This window comes from Anas platyrhynchos, chromosome 7 (genome assembly GCF_047663525.1).
Source record: "Anas platyrhynchos isolate ZD024472 breed Pekin duck chromosome 7, IASCAAS_PekinDuck_T2T, whole genome shotgun sequence".
NCBI classification, from domain to species: Eukaryota; Metazoa; Chordata; class Aves; order Anseriformes; family Anatidae; genus Anas; species Anas platyrhynchos.
In genome coordinates, this window is record NC_092593.1 from 8407295 (window position 1) to 8431409 (window position 24115).

Sequence of the window (24115 nt, forward strand, 5' to 3'; positions counted from 1 at the left end):
AAGAAACCGATTGGACTGTTAAAAGCCTCGTATTATAAAACAGAGGGAGTGAGAGAACTGTACCTGCAGAGGTTAAGCTTCAGCACAGGCATTTAAATGAACTCATTAAAATCAAGTTACAAATTAGCTCATTAAAATGCAGCACTGCAGATCTAGAAGTTGGTTGATCTGGCATGCCACTTCTATGAGGAAGTGATATAAGAAACGGAGAACAAAATGATAGTATTAAAACTCCTTTTTTACCTTTCCAGTCCCATAAACCTCCCTGGAAACTCCCTCTTCCTTGAACTCGGTATCGACAGGACTTTCAGTTTAGTGAATTAAGCTTGTTTGTTCCCGTGCTGTTGTGCAATAGCACTGGCCTCGTGTCCCGACATGTGTCTGCACCCACTGGTGACCTCCTGCGTGCGTACGTAGCTCCCTAACATGGGTCCTGGCATGCTGGGTCACAGCAAAGCTCAGTTTTCACTTATCCTGGTAGCAAGGAGCTACCAGCTGCTGGCCCGAGTGTGTTTCATTTCCTAGTGTTAAATTCCAGATAATCACCCTGCTCTCTACTACTGCCATTAAAATAATGGTATTGTTGGGGTGGTTGTGGAGGAAATGGGATGGAGAAAGACCGAAATGAGTTCTGATATAATTTTATGGACCTGTTCAGAATATCTTTTATATAGTTACAGAAGCCAGTGATTAAGACTGGCCTTACTCTTACAGCTCTTCAGTTGGTTCTTACCTGTCCCAGAGGCACACAGTAAAATAAAAATATAAAGAATTTACACTCCACCTATATACTCTGCAGTAATATAAGTTTGTGTATATCCTATACATAGAGAGACAGAAGGTACTAAAAACAATTAATTGGGAAATCTTTGCTAACCTCACTAAATCCCCTCTCCACAAAGGGATACATAGGGGATTCAAAAGCACCTCAAATTGCTTTTCAGTATTCCAGAATCAGAATCAATTATCCAAACTGGTGTGCCAAAGGTTTTAGAGACCTGATGCCCACAGAGGGTACCAGCAGAAATGCTGCTCTGCAGTAACAGGAATAGGTTTCAGCTTTTAAAGAGCTGCTGAGTGGCTGCCCAGAGTGCTGGCCTGGCACGGGGCCTCACCCCAAGGCACCTGATCGGCCTTTTTTTAGATGCTGTGGAGCTGTGGGGTGTTGAACTGTCCGTAGGGCTGGGACCTGTCTGGAAAGCACTGTGCTGCCTCACCAACACAGCCAGCTCCTGCTCGTGACAATTGTCTCTTTGCCATCAGTGGGAAAGGGCATTGGGTGTGAAAGTCTTGTAAACAAAGCAATCCTGATTTCTGCTGGGCAAAAAGGTGAGTCTTTAGCCTTCAAGTGTCTCACAATAAAACCACACCTTCCCCCTGCAAGCCTGGGTAATACTCATTCCTTGCTTCCTACTCTTTTGTTTGCCTGACCTAAAGATGTGAAAATAAGCTTGGCCAAGAGGAAAAAAAAAAAAAAAGAAAAAAAAATCCAAACATTGGAATACTTTATTGTAAACAGAAAATGTGCAAACTTGTGCTTTTATGTTGACTTTGCTCGACGGTGAAACGGAAGAGAAGACTAGGAACAAGCTTGCTGAATCCAATTTTCCCTCAAACATGAGTTAAGCTGGAGTGGGTGGAATTTTACTCATGTGAAACTGCCTGAAATCCGTGTGGAAGCTTAGGCTACCATTCAACCACAAATAACCAGCGCTGGGTAATCAATCTGCTCGGTGAGTGATTTGATCAGGTGCTGATCTGGGCTGGGCTCTGGAGGTGAATGGGAAAACCTGAATAACTGCAGCCTCCTGAAAGGGACGGAGGAAAAGACTGCTGCTTTCCCTGTGCTGCCAAAATAAATAAATAAAATCAGCTGATTGTGAAAACTTGGCATTTCCCTCATGCCGATTTCCTTTCGTTCAGTGAAAAGAAGTGGTGTTTGGAGACTTTACTGTAAGCCGTACGCAAATTAAAACCCCTCCGTTTCATTGGCAGCTTGAGCAGTGCTTGGAGAACATTGCTCACGGTTGTCATTTGAGACTAAACAGGGAAGTTTGAAGTTCCTCTGTCCATGAATCATTCTGGTTACGGAACCCGTGTTGGCTTGCAGAAGGGCCTATCTGTCCCCAAATCAATCCATATTTTACTTTTTGTATTAACTGGTCTTGTAACAGGTGCTTTTTGGTCCCACAAATGCCTCATTTGGTGCTGACAGTTGTTTTTCAAAGCAATGCTGAACACTGAGTGGTGTCTTTTACTTTGCTGTAGGAAAATGAGGCTGTTACAGCCATGCCCTTGTGCCTGACCTTGCTGAGGTAGTCCTCTAGTGTCATCTTGGTTGCTTGAGCTTTTGTGAATGGCTGTCCATTCTCTATTTGGATGTCCAAAAGCTAAAGGATTATTCTGATAAAAAGCAAGGGCTTGAAGGGATAGGAAGTGAGAGGTATAAAATTAAATTAGGATGGAATTCTTCATTGCCCCGTACCTCATCCAAAGTGTGTGTGTGTGAAGTCAGAAGAAAAGCTTTGTGATTTAGGAAGTGCCTTCGTCAGGTGCAAGGCAATGAAGGATGGTGCCCCAAACGTGCAATTCCTGTGTTTTCATGCTGTGGCCAAGAACTCACTGAGCCTTTTGCAAGACAGTTCAAAGACCTTATCACTGACAGTGAAACCAGCAGTTTTAGAGCTGCTGTTTTGTCTGTGTAAATGGGCACGTTCAGGTTTGATTTAAACCTATGATTTAAAAAACCTTCACCATATTATTTGACATAAGGTTTTGGCTTCCTCCATGAAGTTTTGTGAAGCTGCAGGTCTTTTTGGTAACTCTCTTCACAGCTTATGGGACCAGAACTGCTGGCTCTATTTGAGGAAGCAGGATACTTGGATTTGCTGTCAGGTTTGGACACCTCTACTAAAATCTGCAGACACTACACAACACAGATATTGTTCTGCTTTTACACGGCTACAGAGTTCTGTGAGAGGATCAAATCCAGAGTTGATTTGTGTTTCTAAACCTCACTACCTACACTGATCCAGACTCTGAAGAGGCAGGATGTCTCTGCTATCATAAAGCCCAGAAAATCCGTGTTCCTTCATATGTAAAAGAAGAACAAAAGCATTGACATTTATGATAGCAGATAGGGATGCAACAGAGAAGTACTGGTATGGAGAGCTGCTAGTCAGCACCACCAGAGGCAGAATCCATCAGTTTTCTGTGTATTAGTGCTGCTAGCTCAGCTTTCACGGTGATTTTTAAGGCCACGTTTGTCCTAGCAAACCAGCAATATCATTTAAATACTACCATCTAAACTCTTTCATGGTAGCCCATTTTCTAAAGTCACCAAATTTTATTTCTTTACCCACAATATAATTATACCAAAACATACATATAGTTAAGAAAAAGAAACACCTTTATAGAAATGTCGATAGTGCTTTGAAATCCGCCGTCGCCCCGGCGCTTCGTCAGACGTGGCTAGAGGTCTCCCCGCTCGAATACTCCCCTGTTGCGCTGGGCAGAACAAACTTCACGTATCTCCCCTTCTCCCAGCCCCTCCTGATTCGCACGAGTCTGTGGTGGATGCAGGGCAGGCTGAAGACGACCTTTGCTAGGATCACAGTACATGGGACGAGCAGCGTGAGGGTGTAGGTGGGAGGCAGGTAGAATTTGTACTGGTTCTCGTCAAAGGCCCTCGACCATCCGTACGTGAGGGTGTGCAGAGTGCTGATTAGCAGGGCAACAAATCCAAGGGTGGACTGAAAGGAAGAGAAACACACACGGGTTAGCAGAGGACCTGGTATTTTCACCTGTAGGGGTACACAGTGCGGAGAAAGCAATGAGGATTCCCGTGGTTTTTTTTTGTTTTTTTTTTTGTTTTTTTTTTTTCTAGAATAAAATGCGACTGGAAACCTTGCATGGGTAGCGTGCCAACCTGCATTTTTCTTTTTCTCATCAGAGGTTAAGTGTGATACTAGTTCAGCAGGAGTGTCCTGGAAAATGCTGCTGACCCAGCTGAGGGGTGAGCCCCAGCCCCAGTATCCGCTGAGCCCGTAACTGGGGGGAGCTCACAAATGCTCTGGCTCTGCCGTGGCTGGCAATGGCCAGGGGCTGCTGGCCAGCCATGGAAAGCACACACCTTTCGCACAGCATCGCAGCTACCTAGCAGCAGTCAGCACTGTCAGAAGTCGGTGAAGCCTAGCAGAGATCTGCAGGTAACTGCTGGCACCTACAGGAAAACTGCAGCGTGCCGAGGTTGAGCTAGAAACTGAAGCGCTCCGGTCTCAGATGAGCAACAGCCCTGATGGGTTTCCTTCTCTGTCCTAGAGATGTGCGTTGGTTCATGAGCTGAACCCTGAGGCTATGTGATGGACTAAACCCTTGGAACTGGGAGCCAAGAGCCCTTTATCCACTGAAGGAGGCAGCAAGGACTCAGCCCCTTGAACTTGCTCTGTTTTCAGCTGAGGTTGTGGCTCCTGAGCATCCACAGAGGCAATATTTTGCCTGAATATTGCCAGCTGGCAATCACCACTGGTCCCCTCAGTGATTTCTCATCTGATCCGAGCTGGGCTCCAGCTGCCAGGGTCCCTCCAGCCACAAACCTTTGCCACCTCCCCAGGGCCGCTGGCTGTGCTTTCAAAGAAAAACATGGGTCCAAAATTGTGGTGCACAAATGTGTGTGTCTGCTGCCCAGCTTTGACTGTCTGGTCTCAGCCTGTATAACAACCAACCTTCAAGGTGCCCAGATAGGAAAAATGTCACCACACGCTGCTGATGTCCCCAGCTTAGGGAAGGAAGCCTTTAGAAGTTGAAATCCCTGGCTTGCTGCAATCAGAGATGAGCAAGAAACGCTGTCTCCCTGCAGGTATGTCCAGGAAAGAACGCACAGCAGGGAGAGCAGAGATCGGGGCAAACAGGAGGAAGGACCTGTCACATTCTCTTGAAAAAAAAAAAAAAAATCTCAGCTGGAAAGTGTCTCCTTTCAAAACATCCCTTCCTGTTTGTGGTCACTGACAAACCATTTTAAAACCCAGATAACTTTTGAAAGTGCACCGTGCTGCTAACAACAAGCTAGATCGAGTCTCCCCCACCCTTCGCAGCAAATTATTTCGGCAGCTGAGAGGACTGGGAGGGCAGGGAAAGGAGAGCTCTAAAATATGCCCCGTATCAATGTACTTTACTTTTACAGCACCTATCAGACCGTCATGTGGGTGCCTGTAAGCCCAGCCAAGATGTCACCCTCCCAGCACCCTGCCAAGTTAGGGAGCTCTTCTCTCCGTGCCACAGCTGAGCTGAGAGCTGCTCAAGGTCGTCCCCGGAGCCAGCAGCAGCCCTGCGAGCTGAACCTTGTCCTGTGGGCATCCCCACCCTGTCTTCCAGGCTGCCTTCTTCCCCAAAGCCACATCCAAGTCCTAAGCCCAAGTGACAACAGGCAGCAAACCCAAAGAGGGTCAAGCTTTGTTTCACTGGGAAAATGAAGGTGTTTGCTGGAACGTGTCACGATTGCAGCTGAAAGAGGTAACGCTCCTAACAGTGGGAACCGACCCGTGGCTCATCCATCATTTATCGACTCTTAGCTTCCCTCCAACAGGCAGAACATCCCTGGGTGGAAAGAGGCTGGAAGTAGCAGCGTGAGACTAATCTGGCAGAGCACAGATGTAAAACGGGGCAGGGAGAGAGGTGACAGTGCAGTCTGAAGGCAGCAGGTGCTTTCTGCACCGGGCAGCACGGGTGGCCTTTGGGGTCAGTCCGGCCGGGGCTCCGTGTGCGGCAGAGCTGCAGATAATTAGTTTGGTCCTCTGCAGTTTCTCTTTCAACTGCTGCTGGCAGCAGGGAAGAGCAGAAGTGGAAATTAGTATGATGAGAGGCACCACAGCATCACAGCCACGCGGTGACCCAGCCTTGTGTGCAGGCGGCGGGTCACGTGGAGCAAAAAAGCTAATTGGTAAGAAATTGGGGGAAGTGGGTGGCAGCAGGACATGGGGCTGGCAGCTGGACACGGGGCTGGCAGCTCTGCAGAGCACACCGGCCCCATGGCTGCAGCCACCCAGCAGGCTGTCACAGCGCAGGGCTCGAGCTGCAGGCACGTGAGAAGCCAAAAAAGTTTTGCAGATTGCAGCTCTGAGCCCCGTGCTGGGGCCGATTTGCCCACGTGCCTTGCCCTGACACTGCCTGAGTTTTGAAGCTCTGGTCTTGTTTGTCTTCTCCACGCAGCTCCTGGCTGTGAAGCTTTAATGTTTTAAACAGGGATTTTTGCACTGTCACAGCGTGGGGAATATGGGGCCGCCTGCCAGGGAAGGTGTTAAAGCCCTCAGAGTGATGGCTGTATGAGGATGGCATCTTCCTAATGCAGGCTTGGCATGCATTTTCTGTTCTGTATTGATTTTTCTCTCTCCTCCATCTCCTCAGTGTCCGGAAGGCTCCCTGCAATGCATCAGCAGAGGTGACTCTGTCACACGTGGCTCATTTAGAAATGAGTGCAGCATCCGAAGCAAAAGACCCCTTCCTGACCCAAATACGCTTCTGATTTCTCCTGCCATTAGTCCTAAAAAGTCATTAGCTGTGTGGAAGTTGGCCCTGGCTCTGGTTTCATTGACAGGAATGCCAGAAAGGGTCCGATGACAGATTCTTTGTATCCTGCAATCAGGAGCTAAGCAAGAAACCAGGTCAATTCAACCTTCAGATTCCAGGAGGACTTTTCAGGGTGGGGAGGTAAAGGCAATCATACATGTTTTACTTCTGCGCCAATTAGACTGGATTCGTAAATCACTGGGGAACATTAAAAATGTCTCCTATAAGTTGAATTGCATACGAATCATTCCTGTTACCTAGTTACTCCCTTTTCTATGGGAAGCCACGATGCCTCTGATGCACTGTAATAGGGTCACATGCTGGATGTCCTGAGCAGCACCCCTATCTCCAATTCATTTCCTTAAGAAAAGTATCACCAACTTATGGAAGAAAAAAAAAAGTATTTCTAATTAAAAACTAACGAGCTGGAAGCTAACACGCCAGGAGACCTGTATTCCCTTTCAGGCACAATGCCACCCGTGCATCTCCTGCATGTCCTCAGCTGGGGGCTTGTGTAGCGCTGCCATGCCTCATCCTGCACCTACAGAAAGAGCTCTGAGTGGTATTTCCATGTCCTAAGCCAGGCAGCTGGGGCAGCCAAGAGCTATTTTGGAGCCCAGTGTCACGTATTTGTTTGGTGCCACCGCTGACATATCGTTAGAGAGAGCTGGGAAGGGATCACAGAGGGCAGAGATGTGACAGTTGTGTGAGGTGCACGGGTAGGAGACAATGTACGTGTTACATGACACAGCGCCAGCACCACCAGGAGAGCTGCCTGGGGAGCCAGAGGGAGATGCAGGGAGCTTCAAAGGCTCATTCCAGGCTGCAAGGAAGTTTTTCCCTTTGTTTGGGATTCCTGGTATGAGATGCCTAAGCCAGGACAGGAATTTATCCGCTGTCTCGGCGGCTGCAGCCCTCCCCTGAGATGTGATGGTGAGCGTTAATATGCTCCTGTTGTCCGGTCTGAAAGAGATATTTAACACCAGATCTCTGTTCTCCCCGAGGGACAATCTCCTGGGGTTGAGCTCTCCAGGTGAGGCTCTTCTACGCAGTGTAAATAATTACTCACCAGCCCACAGCAAGAGAGCAGGAAAAAAAAAAAAAAAAAAAACACTGAAAAAAAATCCCCCACAAAAAACCCTAACTGACTTGCTAGCTTGGAGATCAGGGCACTTGTGGGAGAGCAAGCTTCAAACTCCTGCTCTAATGAATATTGAATTATTTATGTGCAGCTGAAGAGCTTCAGCAGGGGAGAATGAGTGACAGATTTGCACCTCCGCATGCCCTAACCCTGCATCCCCTAATCCCTGGGCGTGAACTGGTGCCACGGGTAGAGAGGCTCCGCAGGGGAGGTGTTGGGGGATGTGTGCCATGGGGTTTGTGTGTGCTGGGTGCCACGCTGGTCACTGCAGCATCACCCGAAGTGTGGAGCAGGCTAAATAGCAGCAGTGTAGGAGGAACAATTAATCACGGGATCTAGGCCTCTGAATTTGGTGAATTTGGTCTCAAGTGCAGAGGGTATTAGAAGTTTTATTTCCTGCTGTCCCTGTTAGCCTGAAGCCTGGCTCCACGTGTGTCCCTGTGCCGGGAGCTTTTGGGAATGTCCCACACAGGGTACTCAGGTCACTCTGGGGATCTGGACATCTCTGCAAGTGGGAAGAAGGTTCCTAAACCACTGAGAAAATCCGGAGAAAGAAGAACCACCCTTATAGTCCTAATTCACATTTTAGAAGACAGGGACTTTTCACTGATCACTTGGATCTGTGTTCTGCACCAGCTGTCTCCCTGGCTTGTTATCTGCCTGCAAACTCCCCGCAGCACCTCCAGCCTGCTGGGCATGGCTGACACACGGCTAGCTCCCCGGGGGACCTTGAGCACAGAAGGGAATAACCCTGCCTTCTCTAAACTGCCCCGAGGCTTTCTGCTTTTCTACTTTGTGTGACTTCAGGGGCGTTTTAGCTGTGAACCTGTGAACAGCAGCGCTCCTCGGGGGCACAGAGTGAGGGGGAAAGGAGCCTCAAGGACTCTGCATGGGGACATCCCACAGGCAAAGTCCAGGCTGGTTTTGCTCAGGGTCTCTAATGCTGCTAGAAGCAGCATAGAATCTAGCTAATGCTGCTAGAAGCGGGGTGAGGAAGAATTTCAGCCAGCACATTAAAGACTCACTCTTGCAAAGCTCACCACTAAGCGCCACATGGATGCACACGATGGGTTACATTTTCCCTTCCCCTGACACAGCAGCGGACGGCATGCATCCTGCGTGACAGCGGGGTGGTCTCCAGGACGCACCACATCCCGCTGCCCCGAGGTGTCTGCCGGGCTCACATCCCGACCAGGGATGTGTGGAGTGGCTGAGGTGGCCACGCGTGGGGATGGCAGGCCAACCCCTGCCCTCCGTGGTGCGCGAGGGCCTGACCCTGGCTGCAGAATCACTCGGTGACATTGGCAAATGTCAACTTTACCTGGATGAAACTGAATTCCCTCCAGTTGAGAGAGTTTGCGATGGATGGAAGTGAAGTGATGGCAAGTAACGACAGCAAGCCCAGGGCAATTATTCCAACAGAGATATAAATCTCCATCCTCCAGACTTCCTCCTCTACCCAGATATTCATCTTCTTCTCCACAGCCTGGCATGACAATGAAGTTTCGTTAAAATGGAGCGCTTAGGAATAGAGGAATTGATTTTTATCTGTATTCGTTTGGGTTCTGGGAGCAGATTCCCTGGATGAACACTGGTTCCTAGACCCACCTCCGGTGCTACTGGCCTCTGCCTTTTGGGAGGTGTGAAAATCCTCTTTTATCCCCCTGCTGCTTGTCCCAGCTAGGTCAGATTTGAAGCCTGCTGGGAAGAACTGCTGGATGATCACAGCTCCCACAGCCTGTAACCACAGCAGCAAGCCCCAAAGTTGCATTTGGAAAGATAATTGGAATAAGAACTCAGTTTAAAGCCATGAAAACAAATACAGATGCTTGAATATGCAGCAGTCTCCTAATAACCTTCATTTTAAGTGCATTTTGGGGGGGGAAATTGTTCATGCTAATGGAAAGGAAGATGGGCTTTATGCTGCATGGCAGAGAACAACATTTAGAACCATCCTCTTTAGCCCATTAAATGGGTTTAATTTACTAAACAAAGATGTTGCTAGAAAACAGGAGGTAGAAGGGAAATGAACAGAGGATGCTTGCCCGAGATTAATGTGCGACTGGCAATCGAGAAGGGCCTGTGCCAGGCTGGAACTGGGAGGCTGGGGGTGTCATCTGATGGATATTTTGAGCAGGCACTGCTGCCAAAACCAGCCACCCTGCTCCTAGCTGCCTCCACAGCCCCTTCCCTCCGCTGTGTTGGGATAAGCGTTTGGGTGGCCGCAGTGAGGAACGCTTGGAAAATATCCCAGCACAGAAAGGAGACTGGGTTGGGGGCAGTTCCTCGATCTGGTTCACCTCTCAGCTGCACATCCCAGGAGAAGCAGGGAGATGCAGCAAGAAGCCAGGGGCAGAGGAAGGGCAGTCACACTGATCCATGGCACTGCCAGGCTCCAGAGCTGGCTGGATTGCCTGAAGGTTGGCAATCCCACGCTGGATAAACACTGCCGAGAGCCTCAACAAGGCAATAAAGTACTTTTACACTTCCTCGTTCCCTTAGACTATGACCAGCTCTTCATCAATATTTTGTTATGCTCCTGGAGGCACATTGTAACAAGGACACACCTCCTACATAAACAAATCCTCAGGGTTATGGCTTGGTCGCTCCAGCAGGCATCTGCTGTGACTGTCAGTGCGAGCAAACAGGGATCCCTCTGGACATCTAACCTCAGGCAAGCCAGGTGCTTGGCAATGCTGGATTCAAAGGCTTCTTTATGCTCGTCTGGCACACTGGCATGAGGGATTTTGATCCTAAACCTGGCTGCAAACGCCTGGACAACATCCTGCTAATGTGGTCCTCAGTGTGGATGGACGGGTGTGTGCCTGGTGGGCGGCGTGCCGCAATGGGGCACAGTTACCTCGTGAGAGAAGTGCTCACAGAGATAACAGCTCCTTCCCCCACGTGCTTTGGAAAGTGAGTGCAAAGGCCGAGATAGGAAACCTGCTAACCGACATCTGGAGGTGTGCAGAAGATTATTAGGGGTGCTGACACCTGGAGGGTGCCAACGTTACCTGCTTGACGGCCGTCTCGATTAACTGGTAGCGGTGGGAGCGGCGCATGGGCAGACACAGGCTGTACACGGCGTGCAGGGCAGCGCAGAAGAAGCTGAGGAGGCCGATCTGCTTTCTGTGCTGGAGCCACTGGTCGAGCCAATCCGGGAAACGCCGGTACTTGGTGCCGTAGTAGAGCTGCAAGCAGGCTGCCAGCACGCCGGGCAGGTAGACGAGGGACAGCATGACGTAGGCCACGCAGGGCAGCGTGGTGTTGACCACCTCGATGGGTATCTTGTAGAATTTGTTCTTTTGCTCCCTGATGTATGGGTGGATGACCTGCCGCACCAGGTTGTACGTGAAGAAGCAAAGAAAGAGCCCCAGAGACAAAAAGATGGGGATTTTCCAGGCTGGCAGGAGGCGCAGGGGAATGTTCTCGATCTCGCAGGCTGAGGACATGCAGCCCATGTCCACGGGGGTGAATCCCATGATCTGAGCAATCTCTGCAACGGTGCGCTTGGCTTCTTGGTTATTTGAGCAGATCAGGACCTGCAACAAACGGAAGGATACACACAGGGCAAAGAGAGATCAGGCTGCAGGAACGAGTGTGGCGGGAGGGCTGCTATGCTAAAGGAAGCCCGTGTTATCACCAAGCATCTTGCTTCTTGGCAGGCTTTCTGATGGGGATTTACTGCGGCTGCCAAGGACCTCTCTCCTGGACGGGTTTCCTTTCATGTGTGCACCACCAGTTTGTTTTACTGTCTGTGTTTAGATAAGCAGACAAATAAATAGTACTTTTCACTTACACAGAGACTTCAAAGACTACAAAGCAAGGAGTAAGTGGGGTATTTCATTTCTGAGCAAAGAAATGCAGAACCTGCGGGAGCCTCAGGCCATTTACTGTTGAAGTCAGGCCTCAGCTGCTGAAATATTGTGGATTTAGCCCTTGCCAGGAGAAAACAATACCTGCTTATTACCATCCCTGGCACCTGACTGCAGCGTCCATGCAGAAACCACGTTAAAGCCCTTGACCACAGTGCAGGCTGGGAACAGGGAGGCCAGGTACTCGGCGTTGGACTCTTTGTGGTGGTTGATTTCGGTGTTGTTACTGACATCCACCAGGATCTTGCCCACCAGCACGTCGGCCAGATCACAGAGCGTGGAGTAATGTTCCCTGAAAACCGCCACGAAAATGACATCCGTCTTCTTCACCGCCTCGGCCTGGAAGGTGACTTCAGCCGCAGAAGGGAAGAGGCCGGCTTTGCGCTTGGGGTTGCGGCTGCCGACCACCACCTTGAAGCCAGAGCACACCAGGCGGATGGCCAGCGACCGCGCAAAGTCCCCGCTCCCCAGCACCCCGATGGTGCGGCCGGCTGCGGGTGCCGTGGGGTCACCCTCCACGCTCCGGTGGCCAAGGAGGGGTTTGGCCATGTCTCCTCCGGACATCCTGGGGGGAAGAACAAGGGGAAATGCAAGTTCACTGTGAAGCTCTTGCAGATGCCCAGACCACAACTGTGTTCAAGGGGAAAATGTAGTTATGCCGCATGAATAGAAGTGCATGAGGTCTTGGGCAAGGAAGGAAATCCCTGATACAGCTCTGGGTCCCAGTAGCCCAGGACCCATCTGCTAAACCCGCCAGCATGTGTGCAGTTATGTCCAGCCACCATTGGAGGGGGACAAGACACCGCACGGAGATGGTTTTAGGAATGAGTTTCCCTGGTTTGAGTGATCAAACACCTGGCTGCACTCATTGTCCTTTGTGGTTCTTCACCTCGCACTACAAAGCCAGAGCAATCCTAACAGCCACCAGCAATGGCAGCTCTTGGAACCCCAAGGAACCAGGAGAGATCTTCTTGAAAGCCCTGGAGTCCAGGGGGATCTCAAAGCCCACATTTGGGAGTGGCAAGGGGTGCTTTTGATTTGTGGGAGCAGAATCAAGGCAAGGAGTTTGAGGTGAAATGAAAGCATCCTAGAAGTGGTAAATGAAGAGAGTTGCAGCCTTTGCCTATTCCAATATTTGGGTCTGTTTGCTTCATCTCTTCAATGAATAATGAGAACTTACTCATGACATTTAAAACAATATATTAAAATATGATGAGATTTGCTCATGAAAGATCTTGACGAGCTTTACAAACATTAATGAATTTTGCCCTGTTACACTCTGCTCTCCGTAACAGATTAGATATTGAGACCATGAAGGGGCTTTAAGCAGATCAATGAATTCAACAGCAGCAAGCCAGCCAAGCCTGGAGGTCAGGAGAAGCTCAATCAGGGAACTGCCAGGCTGTTCATGGGATGTGTCACCTACAAAAATCTGCCTTCGTGCTTAAAGAATGGCAAATAGCAAATGTGACACCATACTTTTAAAGTGCTCCGGAGATGGCCTGGAGAACTTATGGACCAGGACACATGGCTTTGCTATTGGGCACACTGGTAGAAATGATAATAAAGAGCAGAATTAACAGCCTCGTGATATACTGGGAAAGAGACAGTTGGTTTTGGCAGAGTACAGTCTGGCCTTACAGCTGATGCAGGTCTTTGAAAGTGAAGGTGACCACTCGGACAGGGTGACCTAGTCACTAGGCTTTGTTTTTCATAGGCTTTTGCAAATGTTCTTTATGTTTAAAAATGCTCTAAAAATGTTTGAAAATGCTCTTCTGGGATTGAAGCAATATTGGTACAAAGAGGAAGGGTGCTCCTGCATGAATAGTTACCAATGGGAAACAAAGGGTAAGAGTAAATAAATAATTTTCATAATGGGAATGGGTTGTCAAGGGATATCCCCAAGGATCTGTGTTGTTCAACACGCTCATAAGTGAGCTGGGAAAGGGATTGAATACTGAGAAGATTGAGTTTATGGGTGATAATTGTTTAGTACAGTCAATCTTTATTATGAGAAATGTGCAGAAGGATCTCCTCATTCAAAGTGCTTGAGCACCAAAATTGACTGCTGGCACATGCCAAGTGCAGCATATGGGCATATAAAAAGCCCTATCAGTATGCTTTAATGAGCTGTAAATTTGTTAAAAACACTCAGGAAAAAAAAAAAAAAAAGATCTGAGAGCCACAGTTCTTTGCAGGTACCAGCTCAGGGTTCCCTGATAGTCACACTGCAAACACAGCCAGAGTTACCAGGCAGGGAGATTTCTGACACAACAGCCACTGCCATCTCTGGTCTCTCAGCCCCGTTCCTCATGGAAAGCCTACAAACACCTTCAGAAGATGGACCTTAAAAATTATAATTCACTATTCTCTGTCTGCTCTCCTTTTCTCTCACCAAGAGTCAAAAGATACGTGTATGTGGAAGAAGTGCTCTTGGAAGATAAACAAGTGCCAAGAAGAGACAAGCTTTCTTCCCCTTTAAGAACACCTCTTCTCTGCTTTCTACATATCACGTAGACTTCCTCTCATGGGCTGGATGAGTAAGAGAGAATTATTCATATTTCGCTTTGAAGGTTTCTGCTTCTGTTCCAGACCCATGGAAGGATTTGTACGCCTGAAGGCTGACTTGGTTTTGCAGGTCAGGTCAGGCGGGTTAATCAAGGCTGCTACCTATGCACACTCACCTGCATCAGGTATAGCCTGTATGTATCACAGTCACTGCAAAACAACACAAAAACCCAATATACCACTGTATAAGCCCATACACTGAACAGCACACTGCAGTTCTGCTCACTCCACTGCAAAGACGAGGGAATAAAATTAGAAAAGGGCCATAGGGAATGAGTGAGAGAGGAGACAGGGCCTGCCAACTGCAAAAAGAAACACGTAGGTGAGGATGGAGAAGAGACCACCCAGAACTTCTCCAAGTGAAGAACAACCTCATGGTAGGAGCTCAGGTCAATGCCAACCCTTGTGCCCTGATCCTGAGAAGGCTTGAGAGCAACATAGCAAGGCCAGTCCTCTTCATCCACAACCAACCATGCCACAAAACCACACAGTAAATACGCCAGCTCTGTTTCAAAAGATTTTTTTCCCCTTTTTTATCGGGCACTTTATCAAAAGTTCACCGCTTCTCTTTTAAGAAACTTTCTTGCTCCACCTAGATTTATTTGTGGCCAGCACTATTTGTTCTAGGGCCAGAGCTATTGTTTAGCTTAACAGGCTCTCCTGCCTACGCAACCCCCTTCTTTCCAACAACCTGTGTGCACAAACTGTTACCCTGCAATAGAGACACATCTCTGGCTCCCGGCCACGGGGAGAGGAATCAATGTTCAGGGTAACAGAGCAGGTGATTATGAAATGGGTCTGCAGGGATGTGGATCCTGCTGCAAGCAAGTCTTCTTGTGGTGTGTTTTGCCCGTCCTGTTACTGCCGCTGAAAACGCACTGCGGTGTTTGCAGTGCTGGGGGGTAAACAGCCTCGATGCCCCCTGTTATTTTGATTAAAAAGGCTGACGGAACCAAACAGCCTGTGAAGTCACCACAACAGTTAAAAAGCAAGGCCCCTCAGAACGCCTTTGAACTGGAGGTGTGGGTTTTTGTGCTGTTATTTTGGTCATATGCTGCCTGTCAGGTCTCTGGCGAGGTGCAGGCCCTGTACCGCCATGAGCCATGGCCGCCTCACGCCTGCTCGCCACAAGAGACTCTTGTGAGGGAGGGGGAGAAAATCTCTCTGTGGCAGTAAACACATTTTGTTGAGAGAAATGCCGTGGTCTCTGGCTAACAGATGCCGGGAAATGGAGCTTGTGATTAGGTAACAGTTCTTTTGAACTTCTGTATCTCTGCAGAACACACAGACCCCATCTCTCCTGCCACCAGTTCCGCTTCTGCCGCCCCCTCGGCACCCTGCTCTGCCACCTGGCTCCTCTCCAGGCCTCCTGCCCCTCACCTCGGGCTCGGCCCTGTGAAGCCAGGGGTAAACGTGCTCACATTTACCTACAAACCCTGCCCGCAATGCTCCCTGCCAAGGCTGGCTCCTCATGGCCAGGCCAGCCCACCCAGGTTACTGAGGAGTCACCCGGGGGTGGAAGCCACAGAGGCCGGACACACCTTTACTATACCGCAGCCTTGGATAAACCTCATTTATTGATCTTCCCCATCAAGGAAACTGCACCCCTGCTGAGTTACGGCGTGTGAAGTTCAAGGAGATCGGTGTCTTACCAAGAAAGCTGCGGGATGATTTAAAGCGCAGCCCAGTGGAAGTAAACTAGCTTCACTCCTAACCAGGAAGCAGTTCCGTAATTAAAATATCTAATACAAAGTAAAGCTGCCCTTCAGCTAGACTATTAATGACACCCTTATATCACTGCTTGGGGATGCTGCACCCAGATGCATTGTGCTTGTTACTGCCTGCAGTTCACCTATTGCATCTCAATGACTTCTATTATTTGCAGTACAATAGCGGTGACAGCAGTGAGCAAGATCAGGAGCTCCAGGCACCAAACCAAAACTGGATAGAAGGCAGCTCCTGCCCCAAAGAATGGGATCAGACAGACAAAAGCTGGGTGAAACGAAGCAGTCAAATCTCTGCTGCCCAGGTGGAGGGCAGGAGGGGCTCTTGCAGAAGAAAAGCGAGGATAACTCGATGTATTTTTCACTTGAGGTTTGGCAGAAGCTGTTAGCTTAGGCTCGGTGCCAGGAAACAAAGCTTTGCTGCCACGCAGCAGGGTTCTGCAGCAGGACGGCAGTTCTGGGCTGAGCAGGGCTGCAGGAGCCCCTCCAGGTGTGGCTGCACTCCCAGCAACGTCAATCTGCACTCAGATAATGCCCCACTGCTAATGGGAAGCTGGTGCTATCGTTATCCACCCTCCACAGACTGTGGTGACTGAGATAGCAATGATAGCAGGGCTCCAGCACATTTGCCTGGGAAGACCCTGATATCCTTGGCCACGTCTTTAACAACAAGACCATCTTTTCAGGACCCTTTCAGTTATTCTGGGCAGAGAACTATAGCCTCACTGGCTCCCATAATTCACAGTCTGGTGGTGCTTGGCTTGTAAACCCTGGACCAGGATGTACCCATCATGGCAAGGCACAGGCTTTGCTCTACTTTTTGGAAAACCAAAAACAAAACCAAAAACAAATTGAGATCCATTTCACTGTCTTGGTATGAGGGTTTAGCAGATAAAAGTCAATCTAGTTTTACAATAGCTCTGATTAAAAACAAACAAACAAAAAGTCAAACACAATATCTCAAAGATATCACTGAGTCAAACTGTGCCAAAGAACATGGCAGCAATCTCACAAGGAGCTCCATGTAATGGTGCTGTACAGCACAATGAAACTGGCTCCTGTTTGCACAAAGCCTCATCTCCGAGCTCAGCATCACGTACAGAGTCTTAGCAGGCAGCACCTTGGCCACAATAACCGCTTCTGTGTCATCCCCTGTGGTCAGATTTTGTTTAGACTGACCACAACTGAGTCTTGAGTAGCTGTGGATTCAACCTGGTGCATGTCCTTACAGAGCCTCATCAGGGCTTCAGTTTCGGCATTGTGGGTTATCTGAGATAAAGCACATGATTATTATCTACATCCCCTAATAAGCTTTGGGGTCAAGCAGCAGGAGGAAACAAGTGATATAGAAGAGTTCTTCCTTCATCAAGGCACTGATGAAAGGCACTTCCACACAAGGAATGTCCTGGTGTCTGCACCGTGATGGTCCCTGTGTGCCATGGAGCATGGTCCCATACGTACACACACGGCTGAGGGATGGCAGTGGTCTCTGCCCCCAGGTGATTCAGTCTGCAGACACGGACCTTTGTACCTCCTGGACTGACCACAAAACCACAGCCCTGCAGCTCCTCTTTGCAGAGCCTGGCATTCTCTAGGAAGTCAACACACCAACAAGTCACAGCTGGGTAGATTCATTCAGTGCCAGAAGTTTCTGTTCAGGTCTTGCTGTCCATAGAAATACCTACTTTTTGGCTACAGCTGCTTTGTTTCCAAGGAAAATAAAGCATTTAAGTCTCTCTCACACCCAGAAAGTCCCTCCAAAGAGCACTGCCAGTACCATGTACCTGCTACGACTGGCACAGATTGAAGTAATAAAAGGGCTTATCCAAAGCTGGTTAACCCCAGCTCTGCTCACACTTCAGGATACCTCTTAGTCCTGTCCTGGCTGACTGGAAATAACACGTCTGCTCTGTGGGTGGCTTGCAGAAGAGGGAGGAAGAGGGGAAAACCAGGCTTGCTGCCTCTTTCCCTCTTACTCCTTTCAAAACAGACTGAGCTAGTTCCCGACCAGTGTAAACCAGGAACCAGCAAATGCAATTAACCAACGGTCTGTGTTGCTTCATCCAGAAAAGCAATGTTGCAAACCTCCGTGGGATGCCAGCCAGGCGGTAAGAATGAGGAAATGCCAGCAGCGGGGTCCCCCAGGTCCCCATTTGCCAGAGAGGGACATCCCGGGCAGGTACTGCTGGGTGCTGAGGCTGTCCCTGGCCATGCGGTGGGGACAGACCTGCTGTGGGCTCCCGGGGCTGCAGCGTGCCCCTGCCACTACACCGTGCTGTGCCTTCACCCCTCTCCTAACCCTTGGGCTGGTGTTTATCAGATCAGTTGTTAAAACCACTTCCATAAGCTCACACAGAGCCCGGCTTTCTCCCCTCAGCGTCTCTTGATCCAGTGAATCAATCTCCCTCGCTGCTTCCTTTCTAACCCCCAAAGGTCACAGCATGTGATTCACCCCCTCCTTCTCTGTGGACACATTTTGCGCTTTGAGGATGAGTTTCATGTTTTCCTGGAGGAGCTGAATTTTCCATTTGAGCCCCCGAAAAGGCAGTGGAGGGAGCAGACGCCGCTTCCCCCACATGCCACGTCTGCTCCTACCTCCCAGCACGCTGTTTGCTTTTGCACAACCACACGGCACCGCTGACTTGTGCTCTGTGATGCCCCTAACCCCGTCCTCGTCCCCATCCCCTGCCTGGCCGGTCCCTCACTCGCTGTCCGCACGGTCGGTCAGTCCAACCCCACGGGACACAGCTTGTGCCCTGCTTTTTTAGACCCTCCCTCCAGTTTGTCACAGCCTTAATTCTGAGCCTCTCCTCTCGAACGTTTCCTCTGGGTCACCCACAAAGCGGGCACTGGCCCCCCCTGCTTCATGCACCCTCTGGTTTAAACATTGATGAATATCAAGGATGTTGGTTTTTGAAGCCAAAGGTACGTCCCTGACCACAGGATGTTCTTTGCCGTGTGCAGAACTCAAAAACATGTTTCAAAACAGGGGAAAGTGGAGGAGAGAGGGCTCCCAGAATTTTCCGCTGGAACGACTTAAGTCGTTTTTTTCCCACGCAAGCTCAGACATTTTGGCCACGTTTTTCCTATAGAAATGCAACAGCCTGTTGGCACCTGGTGAGGTTAAATGGGCAGTGCTGACGCTGGGCAGAAAAATCACCCACCTGCAATATTGGCTGTGACTCGACTAAACTGGAAAACAAACTTTTGGCTGACTGTTTTTATCCAAACTACACACTTTTAAGCAGTTACCACCAAGCTGTGTCACAGATATCCCCAAACTCTCCTCTCCCAAATTTGCCTCCGAAGAGCAGCTCACGTCTCCCGTGCTACAGGCATAGCACACACAAGTTTATCTTGTTGATGTGTCCCTGAATAAGAAGGTTATTTCCCCAGCTTATCATCGAGGGACAGTTTACAGCAACGTTAAGTGCTGTAGCGAAGTCCTGGGGGGCTTCTATTGCTTTCTTTTGGGGTCTTAATTGCCTTACTGCTCTTTCCAAGTTAATGACTCTCTCTCAGTGACGCACCCGCTCCTGAGCTTTCCCCTTTCTGAAATGCAGGGAGAGCAGGTAAGTAGCCAAAAACATGGATGGCAAAATCTTTTGGGGTAGATCTAACGGCAGCCTGCAGCTAGGCATGACTGGAGGAGGTGCTGCTGCCTGAAACGAGCAGGGGAAACTCTCCGCTCCTGCCCTGCTGCTGGTGGCCGCGAGCTCTGAGCCCAGCGGCCACCCCAGGGAGCTGGCAGACCCTGGCTGTTTGAAAACTCGTACTTCTTTCCAGGAAAGACGCAGAGGAATTGCGCTGCCTGCGCATGCAAACATTTGGTTTGGCCATTGCCGCCTGTTAGAAGGGTCTCCAAGATCAGCACGCCCTTGCATCTCTGGCTCTGCCTCTTGCAGCGACTCAGAGGATGCACAGGGCCCTGCGGTGGAGAGGGTGGCGGGGAGGTGAAGCCCATAGCATGGGGTCAGCCCGGCTCCTGAAGACTCCTGCTGTCACCTCCCAAAGCCCAGGCACAGCACGCGGTGAGCTCTGAAGCTCACAGGGTCTTGCTGGTCACCTTGGGGAGGTGAATTCCCCCGGTCCCTTTTCTTCAGGGACACTGAGCTGCTAACGTCTTGCTGTGAAGCAGTGGTGTATGTGTAGTTCTGGCCAGCTATGATATGCTTCTCTCTATTTTTCTTCACTCTTTCAGGTGGGTGCTGAGACCACCAGGAAAGGAGGAATTGTTACTGACTGAGGAACTGGAGGAAAAGCAAGAGAAGAGGATAGGTGGCTTCACTGGGAACTAACCACAGAAGGACGATGACTATAGTGATCATGCTGCCCTATGAACGCAGCCCTTGGTTTCCCAAACACAGTGTATGTCCTTTGGGGTAGGTTCAAGGTATGTGATGGACATACCCGCTCTGCTGAGCAGCTGCGATGGGCAGGAGAGGTGTCTGGGGAGGAAACTCCTCGGGGTAAAACAGCACAAAATAATTCCCTGGTAGGTTCTCCAGGATGAGGGAAGCATGGTGCAGGGGTGCACACAATGCACACAGGACCCCAGCGACGCAGCATGTGCCAGATGAGTACATCCAGTAAATATTTCACCACTGAGCCATCAGCCATCCCGTGCTGTGCTGCACGTTGTGCTCGCAACAACCGAGGGCCTGTGGCTGGCCAAGGGAGTTGGTGCTGTCTGGCTTTTAGGTTTTGTCCAGCTGGGATCCCTCTTTCATGGGTTTTAATGCATCTTTTTAATGGGAGATTTACCGGAGCACTGCCTCCTGCACCCACCTTTCCAAGAACTTCCTCGCGGTAAGAAGTTCATTTACTTTAAGTAACTGAAGAGGTGCAGGTTGGTATCTGCTAGTGATGATCAGTGGGATCAGCATACTTCTGTGGTGGACACGTTATCTACAGACCCCCATTCCTTTAGCCTGAGGTCTGTGGGGAACTCTTAGGACATTTTTCAGAGACTACAGTGGTGTATTTATATGAACTAAACTGAAATGCATATGTAAGTATTATCCCAATTGAGTCTTTAGATAGACACAGTGAAAATCTGAGAACTTGGAAAAAGATGGAAGGAGTTTATGTATGAACTCCTTAAACCCTAGCCAAAATTTTCAAAAAAGTTCGATTGATTGGGCACCAAAGTACCTAAGGGCTTTTGAAATGGGATGTAAGCACCCACATCACTGACATGCTTTCCAAACATTTTCTCCTTTCATTTAAGCTACATTTCACTTAGATGCAGATGGGAAGCAGCTTAATCCACTGCAAGGGAAGTGACCCTGTGAAGAAGCAGTAACTTAAAGCTTAGAAATAATTAGCACTTGCCTCCATTGTGAGGTTGGCAGGAGAGGTAATTCTAATCGGTGATGGTAAACGCCTAGATAACTAATTGGTGGGTTTTAATTCTTGTTACGTGACATCCCATTGCCACGGCTGCCCGTGCCTTTCACACCTCTCCAGAGAGCCGGCTTGGTTGGCCTACTTCTTCCACCATCGGAAAAAATGTGTTTCCCATGAATCTAAAGCTGCTTCTATTTATGGGTGTAATGCTACAAGGTCGCAGTCAAAGCATAGTTCCTGACAATAAAAAGCAAAACAAACAAAAAGCAAAAATAAAAACCAAAACAAACAGAAATTATGCTTTCAAGAAGCATGTTTTCCCGAGGCACGCTGTGTTTTCTTTTTAAACAAAGACTTGTTGAGTCACCAACATTTTCTTCTCTACAATTATGGAGGAAATCAAATACGTGCAGTGAGTATCGGATCCTGTATTACCGTACATTTGTTTTATAGCAAATGAGATTTTAAGAGAGGAGAAATCTTAAGCCTGATGTAGTATTTAAATCTTGTTAGCCCTCCATCTCCTCAGCCCGCAGCATAATGATACTGTAGACGATGGCCTTCCTCTCTCGCCATCTCAGTTTTGATTTCTCTCCATGGGAGACATTTCCAATGCACCAGTTTTATCTAGAGCACATGGACGGCAGTGACCTGGGGTTCTTGGTGCACGTCCATCCTCTGCCTGGCTCTGCAGGGTGCAGGCCTCCGGGCTCTCCCCAAAACGGGGATGTCACAACCTCGTGCTGTCCCAGCAAGGGTCACCGGGCAGGGACAGTCCCATGCCGGGTCACCTTGCCTATGGGACAGTCCTATTTGAATGCTGCCTCCCCAGCTCATTCACAGCTTTCGCCCTTCAGCACTCTGACACGGGACAAATGCCAAAACCACCTCATGGAGCATCCAACCCTGCTGCCTTTTAGGAACCCTACACAAGTAAGGAAGCTTGGCAGCCGCTCCCCACTCACCCACAGGGGACTGAGATTTATTTATTTTTTAATATCTCAATTCCTGATTTCTCCCGAGCTGGAAGAAGTCCTTACCCTCCCAAAAAGCTGCTGATGAGAAAGTGAAAGCCGAGCGCGCCCTGCTCCGAGGCAGAAGCGCCGCATCCCACTGCTGGGCATCCACCTGCAGCTCCCTGCCCCACACCCAGATAACCCCGGCTCTCGGGTGGGCACCGAGCACACCCCAAACCTCCGTGCTCGGAGCTGTCCCCGCAGGCTCCCAGCTCGCAGCGTTTCCCATTGCAACCGGGGCAGAGCGCTCCGTAATCACGGCCCTGCACAGCCACGGGGCAGCGCGCCCCGCTCCTGCAAAACCAAAAACCAAAACCTCAGCCCCTCCGCAACGCCCTGGGGGTGAATCCCAGCCCCGCCATCGGAGGGTCCCAGCCTCGGGTTGAGGACCCCCGGGATCGGGGGGGTCCCAGCTTGGGGCTGGGGGCTCGCAGCGCCGGGGGTGCCGCTGACCCCCTGCGGGCAGAGCCGCGCCCGGCCCCAGGGCCGCGGGTTCGATCCCCGCCGCCTCCTCCTCCTCCTCCTCCTCCTCCTCCTCCTCCTGCTGCTGCTGCTCCCCGTACTCACCTCTGCGCCGGGCCGGGCAGCAGGAGGGCGAACGGAGCCGTCCGGGGGCTGCGAGGGAGGCGCTCTGATGTCAGGTCGCCAGCTCCGCCCTCCCTGCCCATGTGCCCGGCTCGGCACGGCTCTGCTGGGCACGGCTCGGCACGGCACGGCTCCCCCCCGGCCGCCCCTATATGGGGGCAGGAGGCCGGGCACGGCTCTCGGCTCCCCGCTATATAGGGGCGCGTTTTGGAGGCGCCGGCGTTCGGCCCGGAGGGTGCGGCTCGGCGCTATCGGGGGCCGTGCACTTGTCCCTACAGCCTGTGCCGGGGGGCAGATAATGGGGAGAGGGAGCCCCGTCCTTGTGCAGCCGCCCCAAGGCTCGGCACGGCCCTGCTCCCTTCCCAGCGGTGGCCCTACAAATAAAACCGCAGCGCCAGGGATTCACTAACAGTCCCCCCAAAACCGCTCTCTCTCTCTGCTCCGCTGCCTCACCTGCCCCTTCCCTCAGAGGCTTTGCGAAGTTTTCCCAAAAGCATCTTTGGGCACGGCTTCGTGCAGCCGCTCCTCTTGAGGCTTCCTGAGCCGTTCCCAGAGGCCGGTGTGATTCCTGCCCGTGGCTTCCTGAAACAACCCATTGTGCCTCCAGCAGCAAGGAGGCTGGCGTGGCCTGACGGGGTGTCCCGTGCACTTTTATTGCTGCGCCACGGCCTGGCGTGGAGGCAGAAAGAAAGAAATCATTGAGCTCCGCCAAGCTTTCTGGACCTTGCTGCCTGCCCTCCTGCATCAGGCATTTTTCCCCCCTTTTTCTGCCCTTTTAGTTTATTACAGACCCCTCAGCCATTGCCTGTTTCTCCCTTGGTCATGGAGATTTCATTCCACATGGTTCTCCATTCGGGTTTAAGGTCTCTGTCGGTCGTGTGGGGCTCAGCAGCGACCACTGCCCTCATCCCAAAGTGCTGATACCTTATTACTTTTGCATTGTCACCCCCTTTTCATAATATAGTAACCTTTCTGATTCTCCCCTCCATCATTTTCACCGAAATGTCACCACCTTTCTTTCAAAAAGAAATGTGCCGGGATTAACACCTGTTTTATTACTTTCCCCATCTCCTGGATCCGAACAGGCCATGAGTTTGCTAAGTATCTCAGGCCTTGCAGTTCCATTTATTTATTTATTTTTTTGCTGCAGACGTTGAGCTGAAGTCTCCCCAAATCCAGGTGCAGGATGGTTCCTTCCTCCCCATCACTGCTCCCCGCTTGCTGGACCTCAGGGATGTATGGTGTTAGTGAGCACATTTTTTAGGGACTTCATTTCGCCCTCCATCTATCACT

The 24115-nt window shown here is 50.2% G+C and overlaps 2 protein-coding genes across 3 annotated transcripts in view; one reads left to right on the plus strand and one right to left on the minus strand.

Annotated features, from left to right (window-relative positions):
• C7H2orf76 (chromosome 7 C2orf76 homolog) overlaps positions 1–21725 on the plus strand; it is a 37986-nt gene extending 16261 nt beyond the window's left edge. The window contains exon 6 of the mRNA XM_072040680.1: positions 20074–21725. Within this exon, the coding sequence (XP_071896781.1) occupies positions 20074–20084 (11 nt within the window). The 3' untranslated portion in view covers positions 20085–21725. The remainder of the gene's footprint in view (positions 1–20073) is intronic.
• Positions 1489–23425, minus strand: STEAP3 (STEAP3 metalloreductase). Of its 2 annotated transcripts, none has more exons than XM_005029927.6 (5): positions 23276–23425; positions 11665–12145; positions 10720–11247; positions 9027–9191; positions 1489–3752 (listed from the first exon to the last, which is right to left on the minus strand). In XM_005029927.6, the coding sequence occupies exons 1-5, from the start codon at positions 23416–23418 to the stop codon at positions 3462–3464; spliced, it is 1608 nt and encodes a 535-aa protein (XP_005029984.4). In that variant the 5' UTR covers positions 23419–23425; the 3' UTR covers positions 1489–3461. The 2 variants fall into 2 exon arrangements, with proteins under 2 accessions (XP_005029984.4, XP_027316894.2); XM_027461093.3 differs by lacking the exon at positions 23276–23425 and adding an exon at positions 22805–22983.
• Between the last annotated feature and the right edge of the window lie 690 nt (positions 23426–24115).

Coding starts and splice junctions, on each gene's coding strand:
- STEAP3 (XM_005029927.6), bottom strand. CDS start 23,418: ATGGGTTGTTTCAGGAAGCCACGGGCAGGAATCACACCGGCCTCTGGG. Junction 11,248..11,664: donor CCAGGGATGGTAATAAGCAG/GTATTGTTTTCT, acceptor CGTTTGTTGCAG/GTCCTGATCTGCTCAAATAA. Junction 9,192..10,719: donor TCGAGACGGCCGTCAAGCAG/GTAACGTTGGCA, acceptor TTGTCATGCCAG/GCTGTGGAGAAGAAGATGAA.